The 23,407-nt window shown below is 35.8% G+C and overlaps 4 protein-coding genes across 6 annotated transcripts; 2 read left to right on the top strand and 2 right to left on the bottom strand.

Moving 5' to 3' along the window:
* The first annotated feature begins 8,403 nt into the window (after window positions 1-8,403).
* LOC130644983 (uncharacterized) lies at window positions 8,404-10,776 on the top strand. Of its 2 annotated transcripts, none has more exons than XM_057450804.1 (2): window positions 8,404-9,333; window positions 9,413-10,776. In XM_057450804.1, the coding sequence occupies exon 2, from the start codon at window positions 9,973-9,975 to the stop codon at window positions 10,774-10,776; it is 804 nt and encodes a 267-aa protein (XP_057306787.1). In that variant the 5' UTR covers window positions 8,404-9,333; window positions 9,413-9,972. The 2 variants fall into 2 exon arrangements, with proteins under 2 accessions (XP_057306787.1, XP_057306788.1); XM_057450805.1 differs by having other exon boundaries at window positions 8,413-9,333; window positions 9,413-10,711.
* Window position 10,777: 1 nt separating this feature from the next.
* Window positions 10,778-14,784, bottom strand: LOC130644980 (uncharacterized). 2 transcript variants are annotated; one of them, XM_057450802.1, is made up of 3 exons: window positions 14,582-14,784; window positions 12,068-12,214; window positions 10,778-11,995 (listed from the first exon to the last, which is right to left on the bottom strand). In XM_057450802.1, the coding sequence occupies exon 3, from the start codon at window positions 11,889-11,891 to the stop codon at window positions 10,839-10,841; it is 1,053 nt and encodes a 350-aa protein (XP_057306785.1). In that variant the 5' UTR covers window positions 11,892-11,995; window positions 12,068-12,214; window positions 14,582-14,784; the 3' UTR covers window positions 10,778-10,838. The 2 variants fall into 2 exon arrangements, with proteins under 2 accessions (XP_057306785.1, XP_057306784.1); XM_057450801.1 differs by lacking the exon at window positions 14,582-14,784 and having other exon boundaries at window positions 12,068-12,614.
* Window positions 11,973-12,530, bottom strand: LOC130645998 (THAP domain-containing protein 11-like). Its single transcript, XM_057452128.1, has 3 exons — window positions 12,329-12,530; window positions 12,068-12,214; window positions 11,973-11,995 (listed from the first exon to the last, which is right to left on the bottom strand). The coding sequence occupies exons 1-3, from the start codon at window positions 12,528-12,530 to the stop codon at window positions 11,973-11,975; spliced, it is 372 nt and encodes a 123-aa protein (XP_057308111.1).
* Window positions 14,785-18,212: 3,428 nt separating the features above from the next.
* LOC130645997 (uncharacterized) lies at window positions 18,213-23,029 on the top strand. Its single transcript, XM_057452127.1, has 7 exons — window positions 18,213-18,668; window positions 18,799-18,981; window positions 19,074-19,219; window positions 19,382-19,553; window positions 19,791-20,513; window positions 20,938-21,269; window positions 21,503-23,029. The coding sequence occupies exons 1-7, from the start codon at window positions 18,302-18,304 to the stop codon at window positions 22,163-22,165; spliced, it is 2,586 nt and encodes an 861-aa protein (XP_057308110.1). The 5' UTR covers window positions 18,213-18,301; the 3' UTR covers window positions 22,166-23,029.
* The last annotated feature ends 378 nt before the right edge of the window (window positions 23,030-23,407 follow it).

Here is a 23,407-nt window from a genome sequence, read left to right as displayed (position 1 = left end):
TTGTTTTGAAATTTTTATTGAGGCACCGACATCTCTACTTGCAAGAGCCCAATGTTACAGCACTTACAAAAAACATTGTACTATAAAAGTCATGATTTCATGTACACCTCTGGGAACTATCAATTTTGTATCGCGTTGCTGGGGAGGAAGAGCATCAGACATCCAAATTGTCAGGGACTCACAATTTTTCTCCTCGAGGTACCACCTTCCTGGGGATCAGATATTGGCAGACGGAGGTTTTACAATGGTAGACGACTTTGCTGCTGGCTCTGGATCTGAATTAATCATTCCTGCCTTTACAAGGGGTAAAAATCAGCTCTCTGCTCAAGAAGTTGAAAACTCAAGGAAAATAGCATCTGTTAGAATTCATATTGAACGTGTCATAGGATTGCTAAAAAACAGATACACTATTTTAAAAGGTATAATGCCTATACAAACAGTTAAGAAGATCTCAGATGAAAACTTAAACGACACACTAGCCAGTTGTGATAAAATAGTAACTGTTTGTTCAGCACTAGTAAATATGAATAAAAGCATTGTACAAAAACCAGAGGTTTAATGTTGAAAATTGTATATTATAAAATATATACAAAAATAAAAATATACATTTATTAAAGTCACTGAGTTGTCTTTTTCTTTTTGCAATCTTTGCAGTACCAAACTTTTGACCTTGGTATTTTTTTTAAGTTGATGCACTGAATGTGATACCAGCGGTCACAATGATCACATCCAACCATATCTCCATCCAACGGTGGATTACAAATACAGTAGTGCTTAATGATTTTTGATGTTGTAGCAACATCATTCTCATTATTATTTTCCAGTTTTCGAGTAAACAGTTCCGGCAGTATGCACTTCATCCAAAACTCAGAACATTTTTTTACCATCTCCGCAATAAACATTTGATCCACGTAAATTCTCAGAATTACAAATTCGATAGTTGTCCAAACCACAAAGTCACAATGGCTTACCCCACATACATACATTTCGTGTTGTACTTGACTGTAGTACTGATGGTTGTTATCCAAACTGAGGGTTCCATCACTGGATTTCTTTACATAAAATTTATTGCTAACTATTGCCTTTTGTAATCCTGTTTCGCGAAGTGAATAGGGGCATTTAATTTCTACAACTCCTAGGCCACAGCATGAGCAATTTATGACAGCATCTGGGGAAACCCCAAAAAAAGTGATCCGTAGCTTTCAAAACTAAACCAATGTCATTACAGTCGAATTCGTTATGTACAACTATGGGGTTAATGCACAGCGAAGAACAAAAATAATTCTCGTCACAAGATATGTTCGTATAGTCAGCTAAAGCTTCCTTTTCCTTCTCTCTACCCCACATTAGTGGCGGAGTATTAATTACATTATAACCAGGATTGGTAATGCTAAGTATCAAGGATTTCGATGGGCAATCCAAACTGGTGCATCTAACTTTGTGAATTATCGAGCCAGTGATTCGACCTGTTCTTTGTTCGTGCCAAATTATGCTGGCAGATTGATTTCTCGTAACCTGCTTATTAACCTGCTTATTAAGAGACATCAGAATCTCCATTGACAAAACTTGTAGTATAAGTTTGACTCACCCTGCCATGCATGAACAATGGGCAGCTAACACAGATCCTGATTGATTCAGAGCAACCCAAGGTTGATGGGGTTTGTCATTCGTTCTATACGATGGCTTAACTTCACATTTAGCTAAGAAGTATCCAGGCTTCAACCACATATGAAACAATGTCTGTACCCATCCAGAAACAAAAAATTTATGAGCTACAAAAGATGTGTAGTTCTCCATCACCTCTGGACCGAAAACACCCAAAATTGACCAAAAAAATAACAAAAAGTTAGTTTAAGCTTTATAAAGTAAAAAATATATTGTCAGCAGGTAATAGCTCTTCTCTAGCTATAGTAAAAAATACATACGTGGAGATTTTATTAGGTAGTGATAAAGATCATGGTATTGGAGAGGTGGCCACTCTTTAATATTGTCTCTCCACTGATCAGCAGGTAATTTGTATGGGCACTGATTAAGTCCTAAATATGAAAGATAAAGACCACAAGTTTACAGTTGTGCTAAGCTAACAGCCATAATATCTTTGTAGTAATTCTTTAAATCAACAAAAAAATTCCTAGAAACACACCGATTATACCGTCATTCTTCTAATTTAATCCTCCGGTAAAAATAATTATTTTGAAGGAGTCGTACTAATAATAAGAGGTAATAAAATACCTTGGAAATTGAAGTTGATTGTCGTACTAATAATAAGAGTAAAATAGGAATCAAATCGTATTAAATTAGGGGTTGAAAAATTGAAAACACACTTTTTGGTACTTTTTATTTTTTTTTCTTTCTTTTTTAAACTCTTATTTATACCAACTTTTCTTCTCCCTTCAAAGTTTTCCAGTTCCTTGAGAACTTTCTCTTTTATTTGATTGTGAAGTTTTGCATCGACTGTTTTGAAGACAAAATCAGCTGGTATCTCCATACCTCCTTGTGGAAGATCGAATGAGAATCTTCGCTCTCCTGTTACCTTTATTGATAACGTGCCTTCGTATTTAAGAAAAAAGAATATCAGTTGCGAGAGAAATTTTGATGTATGCGGAATAACTACCACAGATCCTTCGAAAGTCCGAAGTGGCGAATTTTATTCAAAATGCATGGAAAAAGCTAAAACCATCCTAGACAGTGACGATACTGAAGACGATCCATTTACTTTGTAAATTAGATTAAAATTTTTCATGTTTTTTTAAAAAAGAAAGTTTGAAACAAAAAAAATTACGTGTTTTTTACTATTCGTACTATAATTAGAAGAAAATTTGACCTTTATCGTACTAAATTAGAGGAAAATCTGAAATTAGTAATTATGGACTCGTACTAATAATTAGAGTTAAATAAATTATTTCATTTTGCCAAAATAATTAATTCGTACTAATTAGAGGACGGATTAAATTAGAAGAATGACGGTATATAACTTCTTCTTATATCGTTCAGCAGCTTCTTTATCTAACGATTCTGCATATTCATAAGACATTCTTTACAAAACAACCTTCCTCGCCAGCTTTTATAAGTAAAAGAGCGACTTTGTTTTCCCTCATCCATAATGGTAGCATTTTCCCTATTGAAATTACGTAATGGTCACGTGATATTCCGACCGCAAGAATTGAAAGTCTTCTCGATCTAGAAGTTTTAAATTTCAGTGAGTGAAGGCAGACTTTGCAGAACAACAACACACTAGGCACACTTTGTACAACAACAGTAGGTCAGCAAGTCTTTACCAAGATAGCAGATTGCATGAAAGCAAGATAAATATTCCAGCGATACTTCATTTATATTCTGCTACTATTTTTTAAAAGAACTTCGTAGAAATGTGAAAACACAGCTAAGAGTGCTTCGATTCTCAGCGGGCAGTGCGCATTCTTCGACTTCAGCGGTAGCGATGCAAAAACGACTGGTCTGTGGTCTGCAAAATACGAGTTAAGACACGCACAACATGATAAGAAGCGGAAAATAGGGTCGCGGAAAAAAAGAAGAATACTTGCAATGACTTCAAAGATGGCGGACGTCTTTCCATGTATTCAGCGTCTATGCTCTGGAATTCAAGACAGTTAGTACCCGCACACTGCCTACATTTCATACCTGCGACGTTTGTGCCAATGAGGTTGCTTGCCAATTTCTCCAACGAAGATGCCATAAATCGACAGGTATCTATGAAGCGTATCTCTATTGTCTTGTATGTCTCGCCATCACCATATCCCATACCACCAAGGGGTACCTTAATTTTAAAACCGAAGCTTATATATTTCTCCGTGTTCTCGGCGATGCATCTAATATCCTGACTATCATATTTTTCACCCAGTTCCCGGATAAACAGGTGGGCGTCATACCCCGATAAGTTGTGGAAGAAGACAGGGATATGGTTTGGTATCTTATACTTGAGGTTACGGCTGTTATGCGCTGCGCCTCTATATAGCCCGGTATAGTGACAATGATCCCTGACCTTACGGTTATTCTTGCTGTCATGGGGGGGTTTTAGGCAGATATGGCATGCCTCGTCGTGCTCCCTTTCCAGGGCCTCTGTTAGGGGCAGCATGTCCTGCTGTGGGTAGGTATTATAGAGACGTTTCAACTTATCCTCCAAATGGTTAACGAAACGGGTAACGCATTTCTCGCCCCTGTATACAGTTAGGGGGTCTGGTACATTCCCATAGGCAAATGTGCTATAGGTACACCATCCAGATGGTACATGCTTGCTTAACTTCTTGGTCTTGGTCTCCCTGCCATCCTCCTCTAACGGGATTAGTAGGCTTTTAAAGTCGGCATAGATGGCAAATGGAACCTTGAATTGTTGCTGGCCATCTCTGTAGTATAGCCATTTTTCGGCCTCTGTTGGCATTGTAATTTTAACTGCCTCGTGATCGGTGCATTATCTGTAATGCTTGTGTCTCGATTCGGCTGTGGGAAAGTCCTGTAGGCAGTTTACGCAGAAGTGCAGAAGTACATTCTTATTATTTGAGATCTCTTTGCCCAGGAGCTTCGACAGACTTTTGACGGCCGTATAGTGAGTCTTTTTGTCTTCTGTGATAAGCAATAGGGTCACCACCTTGGTAGGTCCGTTGTGCACCGATCGACGTAGGATGTTGATCTTTTTTTCCGTTATGTACAGGACGTTCACCGCAATGTTGGGAATTATTCGCCTCGAATTTGTAGATGGATTTGATACTTGTTGGAAACTCTATACCCTCCCAATTATAATGATTCGCGTAGGGTTTCAGCTTGCCTATTCTTTGTGTCTTTTTCAATTTCCTCATGATGCAGGGATGCTATAACAGCTTATTTGAAGCACTCCTCATCTTCATTTTTTGGATTAATAATTGCCATTGATTGCCTTTGCCTTTGATGTACGATGAGCCCCTTGTCAGGCGTAGCTTGTGGAAGTCTACTTCAAGGTATAGGATTTGGGATATTGTGAAGCCGCTTTGGGGTAACACCGGATTTTCCACATGTGTTTTAACCTGGGCAAACATGCTGGATAGGATGTCATCTACGTCGTTACCCTGAAATACTGAGGTCATATTGCTATGGAAGACCTTTTTCACCTCGATGTACTCCTCACCATTAGCCCCCTCTATATTTGTTGGTTTTTTCCACATTATCCATAGCGACAGCTGTACCTTCGCTGATCCCATATCTTCTACCTGCCCCTCAACTAAGGTTCACGTTTGGCCGCACCATCCCGATATACCCATCAACATCGGCATTTCCTACACCGGTAATTCGGAAACTCCTAAAAGTCCTGTGAAGAGCATGCTTATGCTGCTGTGGTGTAAAATCTTTCCCCGACCGTTGATGTAGATAGCCCCTGTTAGCCTCCTGTTCGACTTCATCATGGAGCGTAGGTCTTGTGTTTGCTACCCTGTTATAGAGCTCCATCACTCTTTGTTTGAATGCTGCATAAGTACTCTTGACCCCTTCTTTTATGGGATTTGGCACGGCATAACTATCCAGTTGCACCATTGTCGCATCTTATCCCTTACAACGGAACGATTTTTCGACAGTTCCTGTTTCTCAAAGACGTCCATCTGAGATGGGGGCAATACCCAGTTGTACCATTCCCCGATTTTACCCCCGATAGTTGGACGGGTCTTGGCCATCTCCTGTTTCTCGAAGATATCCATATGCCCCGGTAATATGGGCTTAGCCGGTTGTTTAGGTGGTCCCGGGGTGTATTGTGGCACATTCCCCTTCTCCAACAAAGCAACCAATTCAGATTTACGTAGCTTATAATACCCTGTTAAACCACGACTTTTTGCAATATCTCGTAACTTTTTTACAGTATGTAAAATTCATTCTCTTTATTTATAAAAATTTTTGTTTGTCGGAGCATTTCATTTTGCTCGACCTAGCGTGATTATTTCCCTTGGGGGAATTTTCTATCATACACAAATGAGTAAGGGAAATTACCTGTATGTGCGTATGTGTATTAGGGAATTGCGATAGAAAATATTGGACCTCTTATTCTACTTTTGATGTCATATGAATATTAGGTCTTATGTAGATTAATATGGAATGGGTGTTGAAATGATGTGTGCTGTGACTTTGCGGGGGGTTCATATGGGTTGCCGTGACGTCATTGTTGTACGCGCACGCGACTGCTCCAGAAGGAACATTTTCCTATCTCTCATGTCTTGCGTTTTGAAACAACTCATTTATTATAGTATTTCAACAAAGTCCGAAGATTACAGATTAAGTTTTAGAATTCCCGTCATTACTGCGCATGCGTTGATTTTTTGATTATTAGTAGTATCACTAGGGCATTCCCCCTTTGACTCATTTTTGTATGATAGGGACTTACCCTTGATATGCGTAGACTTTTAGGAATTGTGCTAGAAATTTTGGACTCCTATTTGTATTATTTTTGATGACGTCATTACATTCCACTGAATATTAGGAACTCCTTGAATTCCATGGTTCAATATGGTATGGTGCTGGATGGTACTGGATTTATTGTGACGTCACTGCATTGCGCGCACGCGACTGTGCTAGAAGATTTTATATTCTCTACCCGTCTATTCCGAAACGGATTTGGGGACGTAGGTTGGCGAAAATTACCCAAATTTGTCCTAGGTGGTCCCTAGTTACCCACGCGGTAAAAAAACATTGACGTCACAACTTGTTTCCAAGTTATTTGGCCTCAAACTTTTAAGTGCACTGTAATGGCTTCATTAATTGTGTTAACAATGGACTGTTTTTTTTTTGGAAAAGGCTGTTACGCCTAGAGCATGTGCGATGTGGTTTTTCTGTACTAACGGGGTCAGCCCACTGTGATAATTACTTTTTAAACTTTCTCGGGAATCACGTCTGTACGGGTGTGCCACACTGTTTACCTGGACTAACCGCTCAACCCCGTGTTGGTAATGGAATGTTTCTTGTGTTTTTATTTAAACAGTCTGCGAGAAAGTTTTTTTTAAAAGGGTATTGTCCCGACACGCCTCTTCAACTCTGCTTAATTGTACTAAACGCTTAGCCCGATGTCACAATTAATTTTTTAACGTTTACTGAAACTTATTCCGCAAATTAAAATAATATTGACTAATTATTTTTGGTATGACGGAGTAACAACTGTTTGTTATTTCAGCTTTTGTTGTGGGAAAGTTACTTTTTGAAAAATATGTTGCAACACTATAATGGTGCATGCGCTTTACTTGATTTACGGCATACTGCATACCGGTACTAAAGCACCCACCTGACCGTGTGGAACAATTTACGACTCTTATTAAGCTTAACCTGGCGTTTCGACGTCGGGTCCCCGGCTAGTCTATATAATAATACGCTAAGTGTTTCTGTCTGTGACAGGTGAAGTGGATGTGTTCATTTTCCTTTGATGTAGCCCAAATTTTATGTTTTATTTGTTAAATTTATGACGTTACGGCTTAGTACAGGTAGAATGCGTTGCACATGCCTATAAGCTTAATTGCCTTTTCCAAAATACTTCAGTTTAGATAAAAACACAGGAAACAGACCGTCGTTTAACAACACGGGATACATAGCACAGGTACTCTGTGTCTCATTAATAAACTTGACTTTTGCTAAATTTTATATTACAGTAAAGTGGTAGCTAACTACTTAATTGCATTTAGTATGAAAAAGATTACTTAAAAATTCTGTTGCAGCCAACTGTATTTGGTTACTTTTACATTTTAGCTAGAGGTAGCTAACCCCAGTTCACAACCAAGTAAAAATCAGATTGGCAAAATTAGCTATTATTATAGAGACTAGTCGTTAGCCCATGGAAAAATCCACGGGTTCGCCCGTCACAGCTAAGCTACCATTTTGCGTGACACACAGACGGACGGACAGATGTATACGGGCATTATAATGTAGATAATCGATGGCCCGGAGAAAAATCCACGGACGCGCCCATCCTTTTTATAACACTTAAGCGCGTCTCGCGTTTGGCTTACCCCAGTGTCGAAACGCCGGGGTAAGCCATAAGTCAAGGTGTGACCTGACGTTGAACACTCTGTGGAACGCCTAATAAGAGCCGTAAACTGTGCCACACGATCAGGTGGAGCGCTTTAGTACAGGTATACAGTATGTCGTAAATTAAGTGAAGCGCATACACGTCTTGCCACTGTAACATATTTTTCCAAAAATATTTCCGCAACGATAGCTGAAATAAAAACACAGTTTACAAACAACAGTCGGTACCCCATGATAGCAAAACAATCAGTCAATATTATTTTATTTTGCAGAATAAGTTTTTGTGAAAGTTAAAAATTTATCGTGACACTGGGCTAAGCGCTTACTACAGTTAAACCATGTTGCACAGGCGTATAGGAATAATACGCCTTTGGAAAAAACTTTCTCACGCACATCCGTACAGACGTAATTACCGAGAAAGTTTAAAAATGAATTGTCACATTGGGTTGACCCCTTACTCAGGTAAACCACGTTGTACATGGTGCATAGGCGTAACAGCCTTTACCAAAAACAACAGTCTGTTGTTAACACTGGGCTAACCGCTTAGTATAGTTAAACTGAGTTGAACAGGCGTATAGGCGTATTGGCGTAATTCTTGCGGTCGGAATATCACGTGACCATTACGTAATTTCAATAGGGAAAATGCTACTATTATGGATGAGGGAAAACAAAGTCGCTCTTTTACTTCTAAAAGCTGGCGAGGAAGGTTGTTTTGTAAAGAATGTCTTATGAATATGCAGAATCGCTAGATAAAGAAGCTGCTAAACGATATAAGAAGAATTTATATATAATCGGTGTGTTTCTACGAATTTTTTTGTTGATTTTAAAGAATTACAACAAAGATATTATGGCTGTTAGCTTAGCACAACTGTAAACTTGTGGTCTTTATCTGTCATATTTAGGACTTAATCAGTGCCCATACAAATTACCTGCTGATCAGTGGAGAGACAATATTAAAGAGTGGCCACCTCTCCAATACCATGATCTTTATCACTACCTAATAAAATCTCCACGTATGTATTTTTTACTATAGCTAGAGAAGAGCTATTACCTGCTGACAATATATTTTTTACTTTATAAAGCTTAAACTAACTTTTTGTTATTTTTTTGGTCAATTTTAGGTGTTTTCAGTCCAGAGGCGATGGAGAACTACAAATCTTTGGAAGCTCATAAATTTTTTGTCTCTGGATGGGTACAGACATTGTTTCATATGTGGTTGAAGCCTGGATACTTCTTAGCTAAATGTGAAGTTAAGCCATCGTATAGAACGAATGACAAACCCCATCAACCTTGGGTTGCTCTGAATCAATCAGGATCTGTGTTAGCAGCCCATTGTTCATGCATGGCAGGGTGAGTCAAACTTATACTACAAGTTTTGTCAATGGAGATTCTGATGTCTTTTAATAATTATTTTTCGTTGAACTTTTAGGCTTGGGGAAACATGCTCACATGTAGCTGCAACACTTTATAAGATAGAAGCAGCTGTGCGTCTTGGTCTAACAACCCAGACCCCAACTGACGTGCCATGCCAATGGAATCAGAATTTTACAAAAGATGTTAATCCTTCTCCAGTTGCTTCCATTCAAATGTATTCACCCAAATTCAAGGCACCATATCGACAAAAAGAATTGCCACGAAATCCGACTGAATTGGAAAAAAAAGACTTCCTAAATGCATTAAAAGATGCTGATAAATACGCTATAGGTTAATCTTTATTCAGTGACTTTCAGGAGCCTTTCATTCAACAGGATAGTGATGTTGTCGATGCTTCTAAATTACCAAGACAATTTGAGAGCTATTTGACCCAAAACTTGCCTTAATGGACAACATTGCATTGAATGAGCACTGTAAAAAGGTATTTTCGTCATTGAATATAACAGTTGAAGAAATGGAATATGTCGAGCAGGTTACGAGAAATCAATCTGCCAGCATAATTTGGCACGAACAAAGAACAGGTCGAATCACTGGTTCGATAATTCACAAAGTTAGATGCACCAGTTTGGATTGCCCATCGAAATCCTTATACTTAGCATTACCAATCCTGGTTATAATGTAATTAATACTCCGCCACTAATGTGGGGTAGAAAGAAGGAAAAGGAAGCTTTAGCTGACTATACGAACATATCTTGTGATGAGGATTACTTTTGTTCTTCGCTGTGCATTAACCCCATAGTTGTAACGAATTCGACTGACATTGGTTTAGTTTTGAAAGCTACGGATCACTTTTTTGGGGTTTCCCCAGATGCTGTCATAAATTGCTCATGCTGTGGCCTAGGAGTTGTAGAAATTAAATGCCCCTATTCACTTCGCGAAACAGGATTACAAAAGGAAATAGTTAGCAATAAATTTTATATAAAGAAATCCAGTTATGGAACCCTCAGTTTGGATAACAACTATCAGTACTACAGTCAAGTACAACACAAAATGTATGTATGTGGGGTAAGCCATTGTGACTTTGTGGTTTGGACACCTATCGAATTTGTAATTCTGAGAATTTACGTGGATCAAATGTTTATTGCGGAGATGGTAAAAAAATGTTCTGAGTTTTGGATGAAGTGCATACTGCCGGAACTGTTTACTCGAAAACTAGAAAATAATAATGAGAATGATGTTGCTACAACATCAAAAATCATTAAGCACTACTGTATTTGTAATCCACCGTTGGATGGAGATATGGTTGGATGTGATCATTGTGACCGCTGGTATCACATTCAGTGCATCAACTTAAAAAAAATACCAAGGTCAAAGGTTTGGTACTGCAAAGATTGCAAAAAGAAAAAGACAACTCAGTGACTTTAATAAATGTATGTATATTTTTATTTTTGCATATATTTTATAATATACATTTTTCAACATTAAACCTCTGGTTTTTGTGCAATGCTTTTATTCATATTTACTAGTGCTGAACAAACAGTTACCATTTTATCACAACTGGCTAGTGTGTCGTTTAAGTTTTCATCTGAGATCTTCTTAACTGTTTGTATAGGCATTATACCTTTTAAAATAGTGTATCTGTTTTTTAGCAATCCTATGACACGTTCAATATGAATTCTAACAGATGTTATTTTCCTTGTGTTTTCAACTTCTTGAGCAGAGAGCTGATTTTTACCCCTTGTAAAGGCAGGAATGATTAATTCAGATCCAGAGCCAGCAGCAAAGTCGTCTACCAATGTAAAACCCCTGTCTGCCAATATCTGATCCCCAGGAAGGTGGTACCTCGAGGAGAAAAATTGTGAGTCCCTGACAATTTGGATGTCTGATGCTCTTCCTCCCCAGCAACGCGATACAAAATTGATAGTTCCCAGAGGTGTACATGAAATCATGACTTTTATAGTACAATGTTTTTTGTAAGTGCTGTAACATTGGGCTCTTGCAAGTAGAGATGTCGGTGCCTCAATAAAAATTTCAAAACAATCAATTATTGATGTCAATCGAGGAAATTTTTTTTTAAAAACCGGAGGAATCATTTTAAATATGTTATCTCTCTCACCCATTTTAACAAAAAACTTCAGCCAGATATACATAACGTCCAACCATTTCCAAAAGTACTCTATAGCAGTTGTTTTGCTAATACCAGACACATGAGAAAGAAGGTCAAAACTCATATTATGTTTCAACTTAACTAATGTCAACAAAATTTGATCTTCTAACGACAATTTCGTAGGTTTAAGTTTGTCGCTTGTGCAAATACGGGTCACATATTTGATCAGAACGAGTAAAACTGGATAAGTTAAACCAGTCAACATGACACTTTTTTCGGTGTGTTGCATGAGATGTTGCATGCTAAATGGATTTTGATTTGATGAAAGAGAGGCATTCAATTTGATCTGAAGACTATTTCTCTCCATCCTTAAGTTGTCCATTTCCTTGTAAATACTTTCCCTTTCAGTCAAGTTAATTGGAGACATCAATGATAAGGGCGGTGAGCTTGCTGGGGTAGGCACCTGAACATCTGGAGAATTTGTATCATTTTCAGGTGTTGTTAATTTTTATTTCGTTGTTTCTGTAGACACTGAAAGAAAAAAAGAATAAACATAAAAAACAGTTGTTTCAAACTTTATTTTCTACAATAATAAAAAATTACCTTTCAAGGCCAATTTTCTTTGCCTCCTTTGATGTCGATCAAATCCTGATAACTTTCGTTTAGGAGTATATAAGCTCGGTGGTCTCTGCTTGTGAGGCATAATCGATGGAATGTAGTCAGGGTCGTTTGCATAGTTGCTTTTTTGCCCTAAAAAAATACTTAGAACTATTTACTTTGCCACGAAAACTGAAATAAAAAACAAGAAATTTTATAAAGGGTTAAGACAGATGTAAAACAGTTATCTTGTTAATATGTAGCTACCTGATATAAAATGTTGTGAACAAACATAATGATATCTGGACTTGGGTGACCAAGTCTTATTCTTATCTATGATATCGCTCCTATTTATTGCCCTCAGCAATGATTTTCTTCTAAGTTTATAATGTGGAATAATATAGAATTTCAATTCAGGGTGATTCTGACAGTTGTTTGTACAGGAATACACACAACAGCTTCGAGGCATACTTGTCTTTCCCTAATCTGCTCTGTTCCGCGTTGTTTGTTTTCCCTAACCCATAATGGTAGTTTAAAAATCACAAGGGTGTGACGTCATGCCGACCGCAAGAATACCCCTGAACCGGTAATGACAGGCTGTTGCCTGTGTTTTCATTCGGTTTTAATGAAAACACAGGCAACAGCCTGTCATTACCGGTTCAGCTAAAATAATCTGTCAGTCATTTTATTTGCACAAAAAGTTTTCAGGAGAAAAACAATAAAAGATGTATATAGCTACCTAGCTAACTGCATTTAGCATAACACTTTTTGTTTAAGAATTGTTGTAGCCAAACTGCATTTTTATACTCTCAATTTTTTGCCAAAGATAGGAGCTAGCTAAATGGCTACAGTCACAACACAAAAAAAATGGTGGGTAGGATAAAAAGCTGTTATTACATACAGAATAGTAATAAGTAAGGTTCTAGCTAGCTAGCCTCCAAAATCTTCGTTCCTAGCCAAAAATCCTAAAACTGGTGCGTTTAAGATCTGTACGTGACTAAAAACGTGACAATATATTTATTTTAACATTTTTTAGAACATACAAAAAAACAATTACGAAAATAAAAAGCTTATAGAAGACAAAAAGGTGAAACAGAGTTACAAACAGCACTGACCCACCATTACTTTAAAAAAAAAAAAAATGGCCATCATGTTTCGGTCCTCATGTTTCTTCGTCGGCATGCCCAGGCCGCAAAAGTCCTGGATTGGTTTTTCAAACAATCAAGCGTTTTGATTGGTGTATTATGTGCGAGCTGTCAAAACAAAGTGAGCAAAACTATCAGTAAACTGTCCCATTTGTTTTCTGTAGCTTCTGAGCGAAAACGGCGTTGAGGTCACGGGGGTAATTATTATTCAAAATGTCGTTTTAAAATAATGCATTCATTTTTATCACTAAATTTATTTTTCTTACTTATGGCAATAAATTAAAGTAATTCAACTAATTAAAGAAATAAACTAATTTTTAGAATTTATTTTAACCAATAATAAGATTTGCAATTAAACAACCCCCTGGTCAGGTGGAGCGCTTTAGTACAGGTATGCAGTATGTCGTAAATCAAGTGAAGCGCATACACCATTGTAGTGTTGCGACTAACATATTTTTCAAAAAATAACTTTTCCACAACAAAGGCTGAAATAAAAACACAGTTTACAACCGTTGTGACTCCGTCATAGCAAAAACAATCCGTCAATATTATTTTATTTTGCGGTATAAGTTTTTGTAAAAGTTAAAAAATTAATCGTGACACCGGGCTAAGTGCTTAGTTACAGTTAAAGAGAGTTGAACAGGCGTATATGGACAATACCCTTTTGAAAAAAACTTTATCACAGACTCTGTTTAAATAAAAACACAAGAAACAGTCCATTGCTAACACAGGGTTGAGTGGTTATCCCAAGTAAGCAGTGTTGCACATTCGTACAGGCGTTATTCCCAAGAAAGTTTAAAATTAATTGTCACAGTGGGCTAACCCCTTAGTACAGGTCATCGCACATGTGCATATAGGGGTAATACTTTTTCTCAAAATAAACTTCGGTTAAAATAAAAACACAGGGAACAGCCTGTCGTTACCCGTCCTGCTAAAACAATCGCTCAGCCATTTTATTTGCAGAAAAAGTTTTCAGGAAAATGTGTAAAAGATGTAGCTAGCTACCTAGCTAACTGCATTTAGCATAAGAATTATTGCTCAAGAATATTGTTGTAGCCAAACTGCATTTTTATACTTTCACTTTTTAAGGAGCTAGCTAAATAGCCACAGCCTCAACATAAAAATAAATGTTGGCTAGGATAAAAAGCTCTTATACCAAACAGAATAGCAATAAGTGAGGCTCTAGCTAGCTAGTAGCTATAGCTAGCCAATCTTCGCTCCTAGCCAAACATCCTAAAACTGGTGCGTTTAAGATCTGTACATGGCTAAAAAACGTGACAATATATTTATCCTAACATTGAAAACAAACAGAAAACAAATATTACCAAATATATAAGGCTTTTAGAAGATAAAAAAGTCAAACAGGCCTACAAACCTCACACACTGACCACAAACACGACCATTATCAAAATGGCCTTTTTCCGCGAAGATCTTGGATTCTTTCTGGTCGCGAAAATCTTGGTTTTTTTTTAAAGAATCAGGCGTTGTGAATGGTATTCCACGCGCGAGCGGTCAAAACAAAGTCGGTAAAAATATATCGCATTTGGTATCGTTACGGACGCGGCTTTCGCGGACACACAGACAGACGGAATACGGCTATTATTAAAGAGACTAGTCGTTAGCCCGTGAAAAAATCCATGGGTTCGCCCGTCCTTTATATTTACCCGTTGCAACAAAGTGGATAAAAATATATCGCATTTGATATTCGTGTTTCCGTATCATCATTTTCTAACTCAGCGGGGGGTCCGCGCAGAGACAGACAGACGGCGGCTATTATTATAGAGCCTAGTCGATAAGGCCCTTGGAAAAATCCACTTAGGTAAAAGAAAAATGGAAAATAAGTTGATTTATATGTTTTGATGACGTCTGCAACCCATCCACCAAAAAATTAAAAACTTAGAACCTTGTTTTCACGTTGCCTCTATGGTATAGAGCTTCACGCTGATCAAGAAAATGTATATGATCATGTGCTCTTGATGAACGGTTAATGAGATATAAGGCTTTGAAATTTGTGCTGACGTCAGAAAAGTCTCTTCAAAGTAGCAAAAATTATTTTTAGGAAGTTTGTATACCCGTTGTCTTCATTCCATAGATCTTCAAACGCTGATGAAGAAAAAGTATAAGATCACGTACTTTTGAAAAACGATTACGGAAATATATACGGAAATACACTAAGACAGGGTAAAAATGAAAAAGAAGCAGCATTTGAATTTTGATGACGTCATTCACAAAAAAATTAAAACAATGTTTTTACGTTTTATCTATTGTGCAGAGCTTAAAACGCTGATGAAGAAAATGTATATAATCATGTGCTTTTGATAAACGGTTTATGAGATATTAAGGTTTGAAGGTTTTTTGATGACGTCATCAACCCGTCCATTCCGAAACGGATTTGTGGACCCAGGTTGGGGAAACTTACCCAAACTGGTCGTAGGTGGTCCCTAGTTACCCACGCGGTAAAAAAACACATCGACGTCACCACCTCGTTTCTAAGTTAATTGGCCTCAAAGTTGTAAGTGCACTGTAATTGCTTCATTGATTTAATGTAAGATATTGCCGTTATCTCGGGCAACTTACGGACAGTCTCCAAAACGTGGTTTTACTAAGCGCACCAACCTGACTGATAATAAAACATCCTGGTTTTTTTTATTCGTTCAGGTGAAGGATCGATTTTTGAAAAAAAGCTGTTTAAAATTTTTTAGTTGTATTTAAGTCGATATAGCCTCGCTTTCGTGATTTTATTCACCTTTTTAATTCGGTAAAACCCATATAAATAAATACGCGATCAACTATAAACGGCTTTTTTTTAAGTCGTCGACATATTATCTGTGGATTAAAAAAATATCCGATGACGCCACATACCCCTAAGTGGTGCGAACTGTAAAACACGACGTTTTCTTTGATTTTTCGTCATTTTCAGTACTTTGACGTCATTTTTACTACGGTGTCGGATTTTTTTCCCGTTATATTAAAAGACGCGCAAAAACTGCGGGAAAAGAAAAACATAAATATGGTAGCTTCAGCGGGAAATTTTTTTTGTGGAATAAAGTAAGAACGAATAACGAATATCATGGCAAACGTTTTTGAATGCGCTTTTATGCGTGCTGAAGTATTGAATGGGATGAAAAATATAAGTCATCATCACTGTGACTTGCGTTTTTCAAATTTTATGGCGATGTTTCCTGATGTATCCATAACGAAAAATCATTTTGACAGAAAGTCCAAGGAACTTACTGCGTTTGTGAGAAAAAAAAAGTGGAACGGTAAAGTAAGGGAAAAATACCTAGATGATTTTTCTCAAGACAATTGGAAGAAACTCAAAGATAATGAGAAGATTAGGCATACTATACATGCATGTCAAGCATGCAGTTTATTAGAAAAAAATAAAAATACATTTCCTGTTTCAACATCACACAGAACAAAAAAAATCAACAATGTTAAAAAACCATTAACAGATATATCAAACACTGTAAATAGTACGAATAATAAAACTCCAACTACAACAAATAATACGTCCACACCTGTAAATGTAACATATAACAACATATCAACGATTACTACTCCAAACAGTATCAACACAACACCAGTTCATCCAATCACCATAAATTTGACAATTCCTCAAACAAAGACTGACATGTCATATATGAAAACAACGGCAGAATCTGTACTTAATAGTATCAACTCAAAATGGGACAGTATATATGACACTCCATTCACAAAGGTTCTCACAAAGGTCAAATCAGCTAATATTGCTCAAGTGAAGTCCAAGTCTGATAAAAAGAAAGAGCTTAGAGAACGGAATAAAATAATAAAAAAATCCTTGGAAAAAAAATGTTTTGGTGAAAATAAAGCAACAGACACAATCTTTGGCATCAGACAATCAAAAGCTTCCTACAAAAAATCAAGATCGATTCAATACTTTGAAAGTAAAGAAAATTCAATTAAAAGAATGATAGGTATAGCTATATATATTTTTTAATTTTAATCTTTCACCTGTACTGTATCTCCATTCACCTACAGGCACTGGTTTTTCTTGAATGGTATTATTTTATTGTTGCATTTTTTGAATATAAATTTATAAATAATTATATACACGCATATATATATATATAAACAAATATTAAAATGAAAAAATAAGCAATCAACATATATCATGATGAAGTATATAACCCCACGAAATTAACACGCAGAAATAATTAAAACTATGTTATGAAAATAAGTTGCTGTGTGAATAAATGCAAAAAAAAATAGCAAAAATAAATAAAACCTTAGGTTCGTAGAATTCAGTCTCGCAAATCATTATTGACTAAACTAAAAACTGTAAAAATTATTTTAAACAAAATATATTAAGGAGTTGTTTCTAACCATAGGGCGGACAAAATTACAACAAAATCAAGACGTAGATGACACACCAATCAAGAAAAAACGACATAGTCCAGATCCAAACAAATTAAATTTCGATCGTCATGCTCTACTTGAAGAAGTGTTAGGAATGGATGTTGGTAGTAAGGTATATCTTCATGTATCTGTTAACATTTGTGTTGAACACATTGCCATTTATATCATTGTCCAATTTTGAACAAAAAAATAACTTGTGTGACACATCGATTTATTTCCTCTTGCAGATAAATTACTCTGACTTGGCCCGAAAATATCATATACCTGGAACTACTGGAAATACAGTTGTTAAGGAATTTCTCGAAGATAACGGTGTTGATTTATCAAAATTTGCAAACAATTTTGTTAACCCATGCAAATATCGTCGAAAATATGAAAAGTTTCCAGGTGAGTACCTAAAAAAAAGAAGAATTGATATATAATGTACGCTTCCAACATTGTGTCTTGTCATCAAATCTGTATAATTTATAGCAAAAGATTCTTAAATTCTTTCAAGTGTTACAGTAGATTTCTGTGTGTAGAACAATGTTTACCTAAAACACATTGCATCTTCACAATACTTTTAGAAATATGTATTATACAAAAAGAGGATGTATATATCGTAGCGTTTGTACAATCAACTTAACATTCCTTGTTCAGAAAGAGAGATATTGAGAACATTTCATTTTTTACAGATGGAAGTGGAGTGTCGGTTCCTATGCCCCCTACATTTGAAAAAATAAAAGAGGAGATACTGAAGAAGATTGAATCTGGAGATATTCTATTAGGATCTTTGGTTGAGCCAAAAAAATATAAAAAAGCTGTGATAAAGAATGGAGTGATTTTCAATGAAGAATTCACAGTATCTGGTCGTTGTATACCACTGAGTGACATTCGCAGAAAGATTTTTGAAGAACATCAAAGTTTGGGGATTATGAGAAATCCAAAAGGTGCTTTGACAAGATACTTCATACTATGGTCTGATCATGCATCACTTTTGAGTGCTGGCCATTTACTATTGACTGTCAAAGTTGTTTACGATGACAAGTTATTTTATACAGATGAGGAAATGTATGCAAAAACAGGTATGTCATTTAGAAGTATTGTTATTGATCACCAAAATTCTAGATATCTAAAATCAAAAATATTTACTTTTTTTACTTTGATAGTAGACATTAAATGCCACTTAATAATGTTCGCTAAATTAAATTTTAGGAATTTGTCATGATGTTCAAGAACTTGTGGAGCGTCCATCCGTTTATATTATTGGTTTTGCCCAGGATAGCATTGCAGAGAAGGTTTCATATGTCGAAACCAGACTTAATGACATTAGAAAATTGTCTGACCCATTAATTGTCAATGATAAGAAAGTGGTTGATGTGATAAGGTTTTTTCATGGTATGTTGATGGAATTCAATTCACACAAGTTTAATCTGCATAATGCAACAATTTATTTAAAAAAGGATAACAGGAATTCATTTATATTTTAGGTGACCATCCTGAAATACAATACGAGAGTGGTAACTCTCATGGTGAAAACTTTCCCTGTCTTTGTGGATGCAAAAAATCAAGATTTACAGATATAGCCCATGTCTACAGTAACAAAATAGTGTCCTTGGAACAAAGAAGGAAGAAGGTACATAAATTTCAAAATAAGTTGTTCGTTATTTGTAATTTTGACAAAAAGTATAGAAAATTATTTATTCCAGGTAAATGAAACAAAATATGAATGACAAATTTATAGATTTCTATTACATAACATTAACTATTTTTAACTAACTATTTTTGATTATTTTAGGTAATATCAGGCCCAGCAGGACAACAACAAAAAGCTGTGTCTCCATTTCAACAACTCAATGTGGAGAAACTGGGTCTTGAAGTAAATTACAGAAACCTTGACCGTGACTTACCAGTTCATCAAAAGTTGCACAAAAAGGACCTTGAACAGCTACTAAAAAATCATTTGACAGGTTAGGGCTATTTTATTTTTGATAAACTAAAATAACTTTTGCAAATTTTGGCCTTTTTCGCAAAAGTTTTATATAAGTTGATGTTAGTTGATATTTGTCTGAAAATTTTTCTACAAATAAAGCAAAAGAAAATCAGATATGTTGAGGAAAATTGAAAAGCATAAAAACAATTCTGATTTTATTTTCAAAATTACACTCATTAAAATTTATAAATTCAGTCAACAATTTTTTTTAAAGGAATTATCCGTGTTCCAGCTCTTTGCTTTGGAAATGAACATAGTACAATGGAGTCCTTGAATCTTGCTAATTATGAAGTGATGCCGATTGAACCACTGCATGATTGTAAAGGACATATCAAGAATTTGTGGGATGTTTTGCATGAAGTGTTGACACCTCAAGAGAATAAAATTTTTCAACAGTCCCTAGATGCCACATATGGTTCGAAGGACAAGGTGAGAGGATCTGACTATCGGCTGTCATCAATAGTTGTTTACCAATCAATGCAAAGCACTTGCAGAAAGGAAATCAAAGAGTTGTTGTACACATTGATGGAGCTAGTTCGGTTATCATATCTTAAATCCCAAAAAAGGTCCCCACGAATTATTCTACGATTACATAATATTAGTTTCCAGCATGCCATGTTGTGCCAAGATCTGTTTGGGCATAATTTAAAGTCAATGTCTACACAAAAGCTTTATGGCATTTATTATCATGGCTTGACAACACATTTAGCAGAAGTATCGAGAATTATCTCACCAAGCTCCTTACACACAGAGAATGAAGAACAGCTATTCAGCAAAATTAATCAAATAAGTTTGAGAACATCAGCCAGATCCTTAGAATCCATACGTGATAATAGCATCATCCGTATTCAAGCTGAACAGAAATTTATTGCCAAAGAATGTTCTAGAAAATCAACTAACACATCTAAAATATCGAAATTTTCAGAGAGTGTACTTGGTAAGTCTAAAATATCTGTTTCTACTGGCTTTCTAATTCATGTTGGCATTCAGAAATTGCTGAGACGAATGTCCACATGAAAACAAAAGTTTTCAATTCACATTGGCAAATATTTAACTGTTATTTGTGTACTGCAGCATTTGGCCGCAAAACAAATATAAATTGCAAATGTCGAACACGAGTTTGCCAACGCAAAACAGGAAAATGTCATTTTACGTAGGCAATGTTCTGTCGTCATGGAATAAACTGAAACAGAAAGGCTGTTCTATGTGATAATTAAATATATTTTGAAGTGCTTGACTTAATAAAAAGTCTGGTTTGATATTCAAACATTAATCTTTCTAATTTTGTTTAAAATTTTAACATGTGATAAAAAGTGTATGATTGTCATTTTGTTTCGAAATAAACTTTTTTGAATTTTCAGATGAGAAAAGAAGTTGTTTTAACATTAACTTACCTCTACGGAAATATCAGGCACACTTGGAAAGAATTGCAGATTTTTTGCTCTATGGTAATGGTGTTTGGTGGCATAGAGAAAATGATATTATCATATTTCATGATGGAAAAGAGGATGATGATTTCAGAGTTGAAGGGCCTTTGATGACAAATTTCAAACAAGACAACCTGCAATCAGTAGCAAAAGATGTAGAAGCTTGTTGGAAGAAATGCGTTGATCGTGGTATTGAATTGCCAATCACAAAGATAAATACTTTCGACGAAAATGGAGATTTAATAGAATGCAAGGCACTTGAAGAAGTAAGTAATACGTCATTCTTGGCTTACTGTCTGTAGGATGGGTATATTAATAGCCCCCAACTCAAATTCCTCTGTATCAAGTCTATTTCTACACTTTCTTACCCAATTATCCTCCTTCATTCTTGCAAGTGTCCTAACCAACTTAATCTACTTATATCTGGACAACATCTATCTTTAATTCTACAGATACCTAGCCTGCTTCTTAGCTCATATGAACTCTTTCTTACTCTCAGACTGGCGTTACAAATCCAAAAGCAAACATAACAAGTAATATCAAACTGATGGCTGATGATGATAATGCAGAATATGATAATGCGTATATATCACATGATAATAATGAAGAGATAGAAATGGAGATAGATATCACATTAGAACAGCAACCTTCCTTATTGGATTTAGAAGTTGACCAAGCTGTTCATTTTGAGAAAGAAACATCAAACACAATTACATTGGAACAACAACCTTGCATAGCTGACTCAGTTACTAATCCTAAAAAAACTGCAGAAAATAGTAAGTTGGAAAAGATCTGTAGAGACAGACAGACGAAAGCTGACCAAAACCCAATTCTTGAATCAGGTGTATGCAAGAACATAATGTATGTTCTTGGCTATTCAGATAAATTGAAGGACTTCGACCGTCATCATATGTCATATAAGCTGACTAAAAGTGAACATTCAAGAAAAAAATGTAGAGCATTTATCATTCATTTTCGTGAAAAAGTGATGGCTGTTCAGCATGAAGCAGAAAAAGCTACGAAAGATTGGGAAAAAGACTTCATAGCAAAAAATTTTAAGATGCCGAATACAGAAGAGCTTAAATCAAATAAAATTTACATGGAGAAATATAAATTAAATTACCACGCCAAAAAAATTCTTGAACAATGGACAAATATTTAGTTTTTCAGCAAAAGGATCAATATGCGCTTTTAAATTTTAAGAAGCATATTTTTCAACAAATTAGCCAGAGCTAGCTAAAATAAAAACATTTGATATATATATATATACAAAACTTTTTTTCTGATACGTTTCGTATGGGAAATGTATTTTTATATTATTGTGGATCATCATTTTGCACAAACGAAAAAACAAGAACAACACGAGAAGGAAATTAATACCTTTAAAAAGATATCAAAGTATTTGTTGTTGCTTTGACGGGCTTAATACGCAATAATCTTGTATTGTGCAAAACTTAGAAGAAATAGCTAGCTAGCTAACAGTCTTAAAAAGGTCCATTTTTACAATCCATTATGTGGGTTATATATCTGCACCCTAAATCAAGAGAATACTAGCTAAACTGCTTTTCTAATTAAGCTACTCTTTCGTACAGAGGTAGGATTTGCACCCACAACTATTTAGCTAAGTAATCTGCAGTGATCTAAGAACTACATAAACAGTTTAATTTCTTGACTAACTGTTTTTATATTGTATATATCTATCTATGTATATATCTATGTATATAACAGCCAGAAAGGCTATGTATAGCTCTGACAGTTACAAAGTTTAGGTAAACACTTCCAGAAATATATAGCTAGCTTTTGCTATAGCTACTATATATATAATTTTGACAGGTAGCTATAGGCAAATAGAATATAGAAAATTTCAAATATATAGAATAAATAATATTACAAACCTTGTTTTTACTGCGTGATCACAAATACCTTAACAGCCAAATGTATGGTACAACCAACCATTTCTGTCAACACAAAAACACAAAAATGGCGGCACCTTCTTGTCTTCTTCACAAACTTGAAACGACAAAAAGCACGTCAGATAGCAAAACGCGGTAGACGATTATGATAAAACGCGGTATACCCGTGTTTTACCCGAAATAATTGGAGACTGTCCGTAAGTTGCCCGAGATAGTAGTGATATTGCCGTCGCACCGTAACGTCAGAAACTTTACTATATTAGACATGCATTTTTCGGCAACATCAAAGGAAAATGAACACATCCACTTTGCCTGCTGCAGACACACGGACACACACACACAGTCTCTGTATTATTATAGAGACTAGTCGATAAAGCCCGTGGAAAAATCCACTGAGGCAGAATAAAAATGAAAAAGAAGCGTCATTTGAATTTTGATGACGTCAGCAAACCATCTACAAAAAATAGAACTTTGTGTTCAATTGATGACGT

The sequence above is a fragment of the Hydractinia symbiolongicarpus genome, chromosome 5, assembly GCF_029227915.1.
Source record: "Hydractinia symbiolongicarpus strain clone_291-10 chromosome 5, HSymV2.1, whole genome shotgun sequence".
NCBI classification, from domain to species: domain Eukaryota; kingdom Metazoa; phylum Cnidaria; class Hydrozoa; order Anthoathecata; family Hydractiniidae; genus Hydractinia; species Hydractinia symbiolongicarpus.
This window is presented reverse-complemented; position numbering and strand designations above follow the sequence as displayed.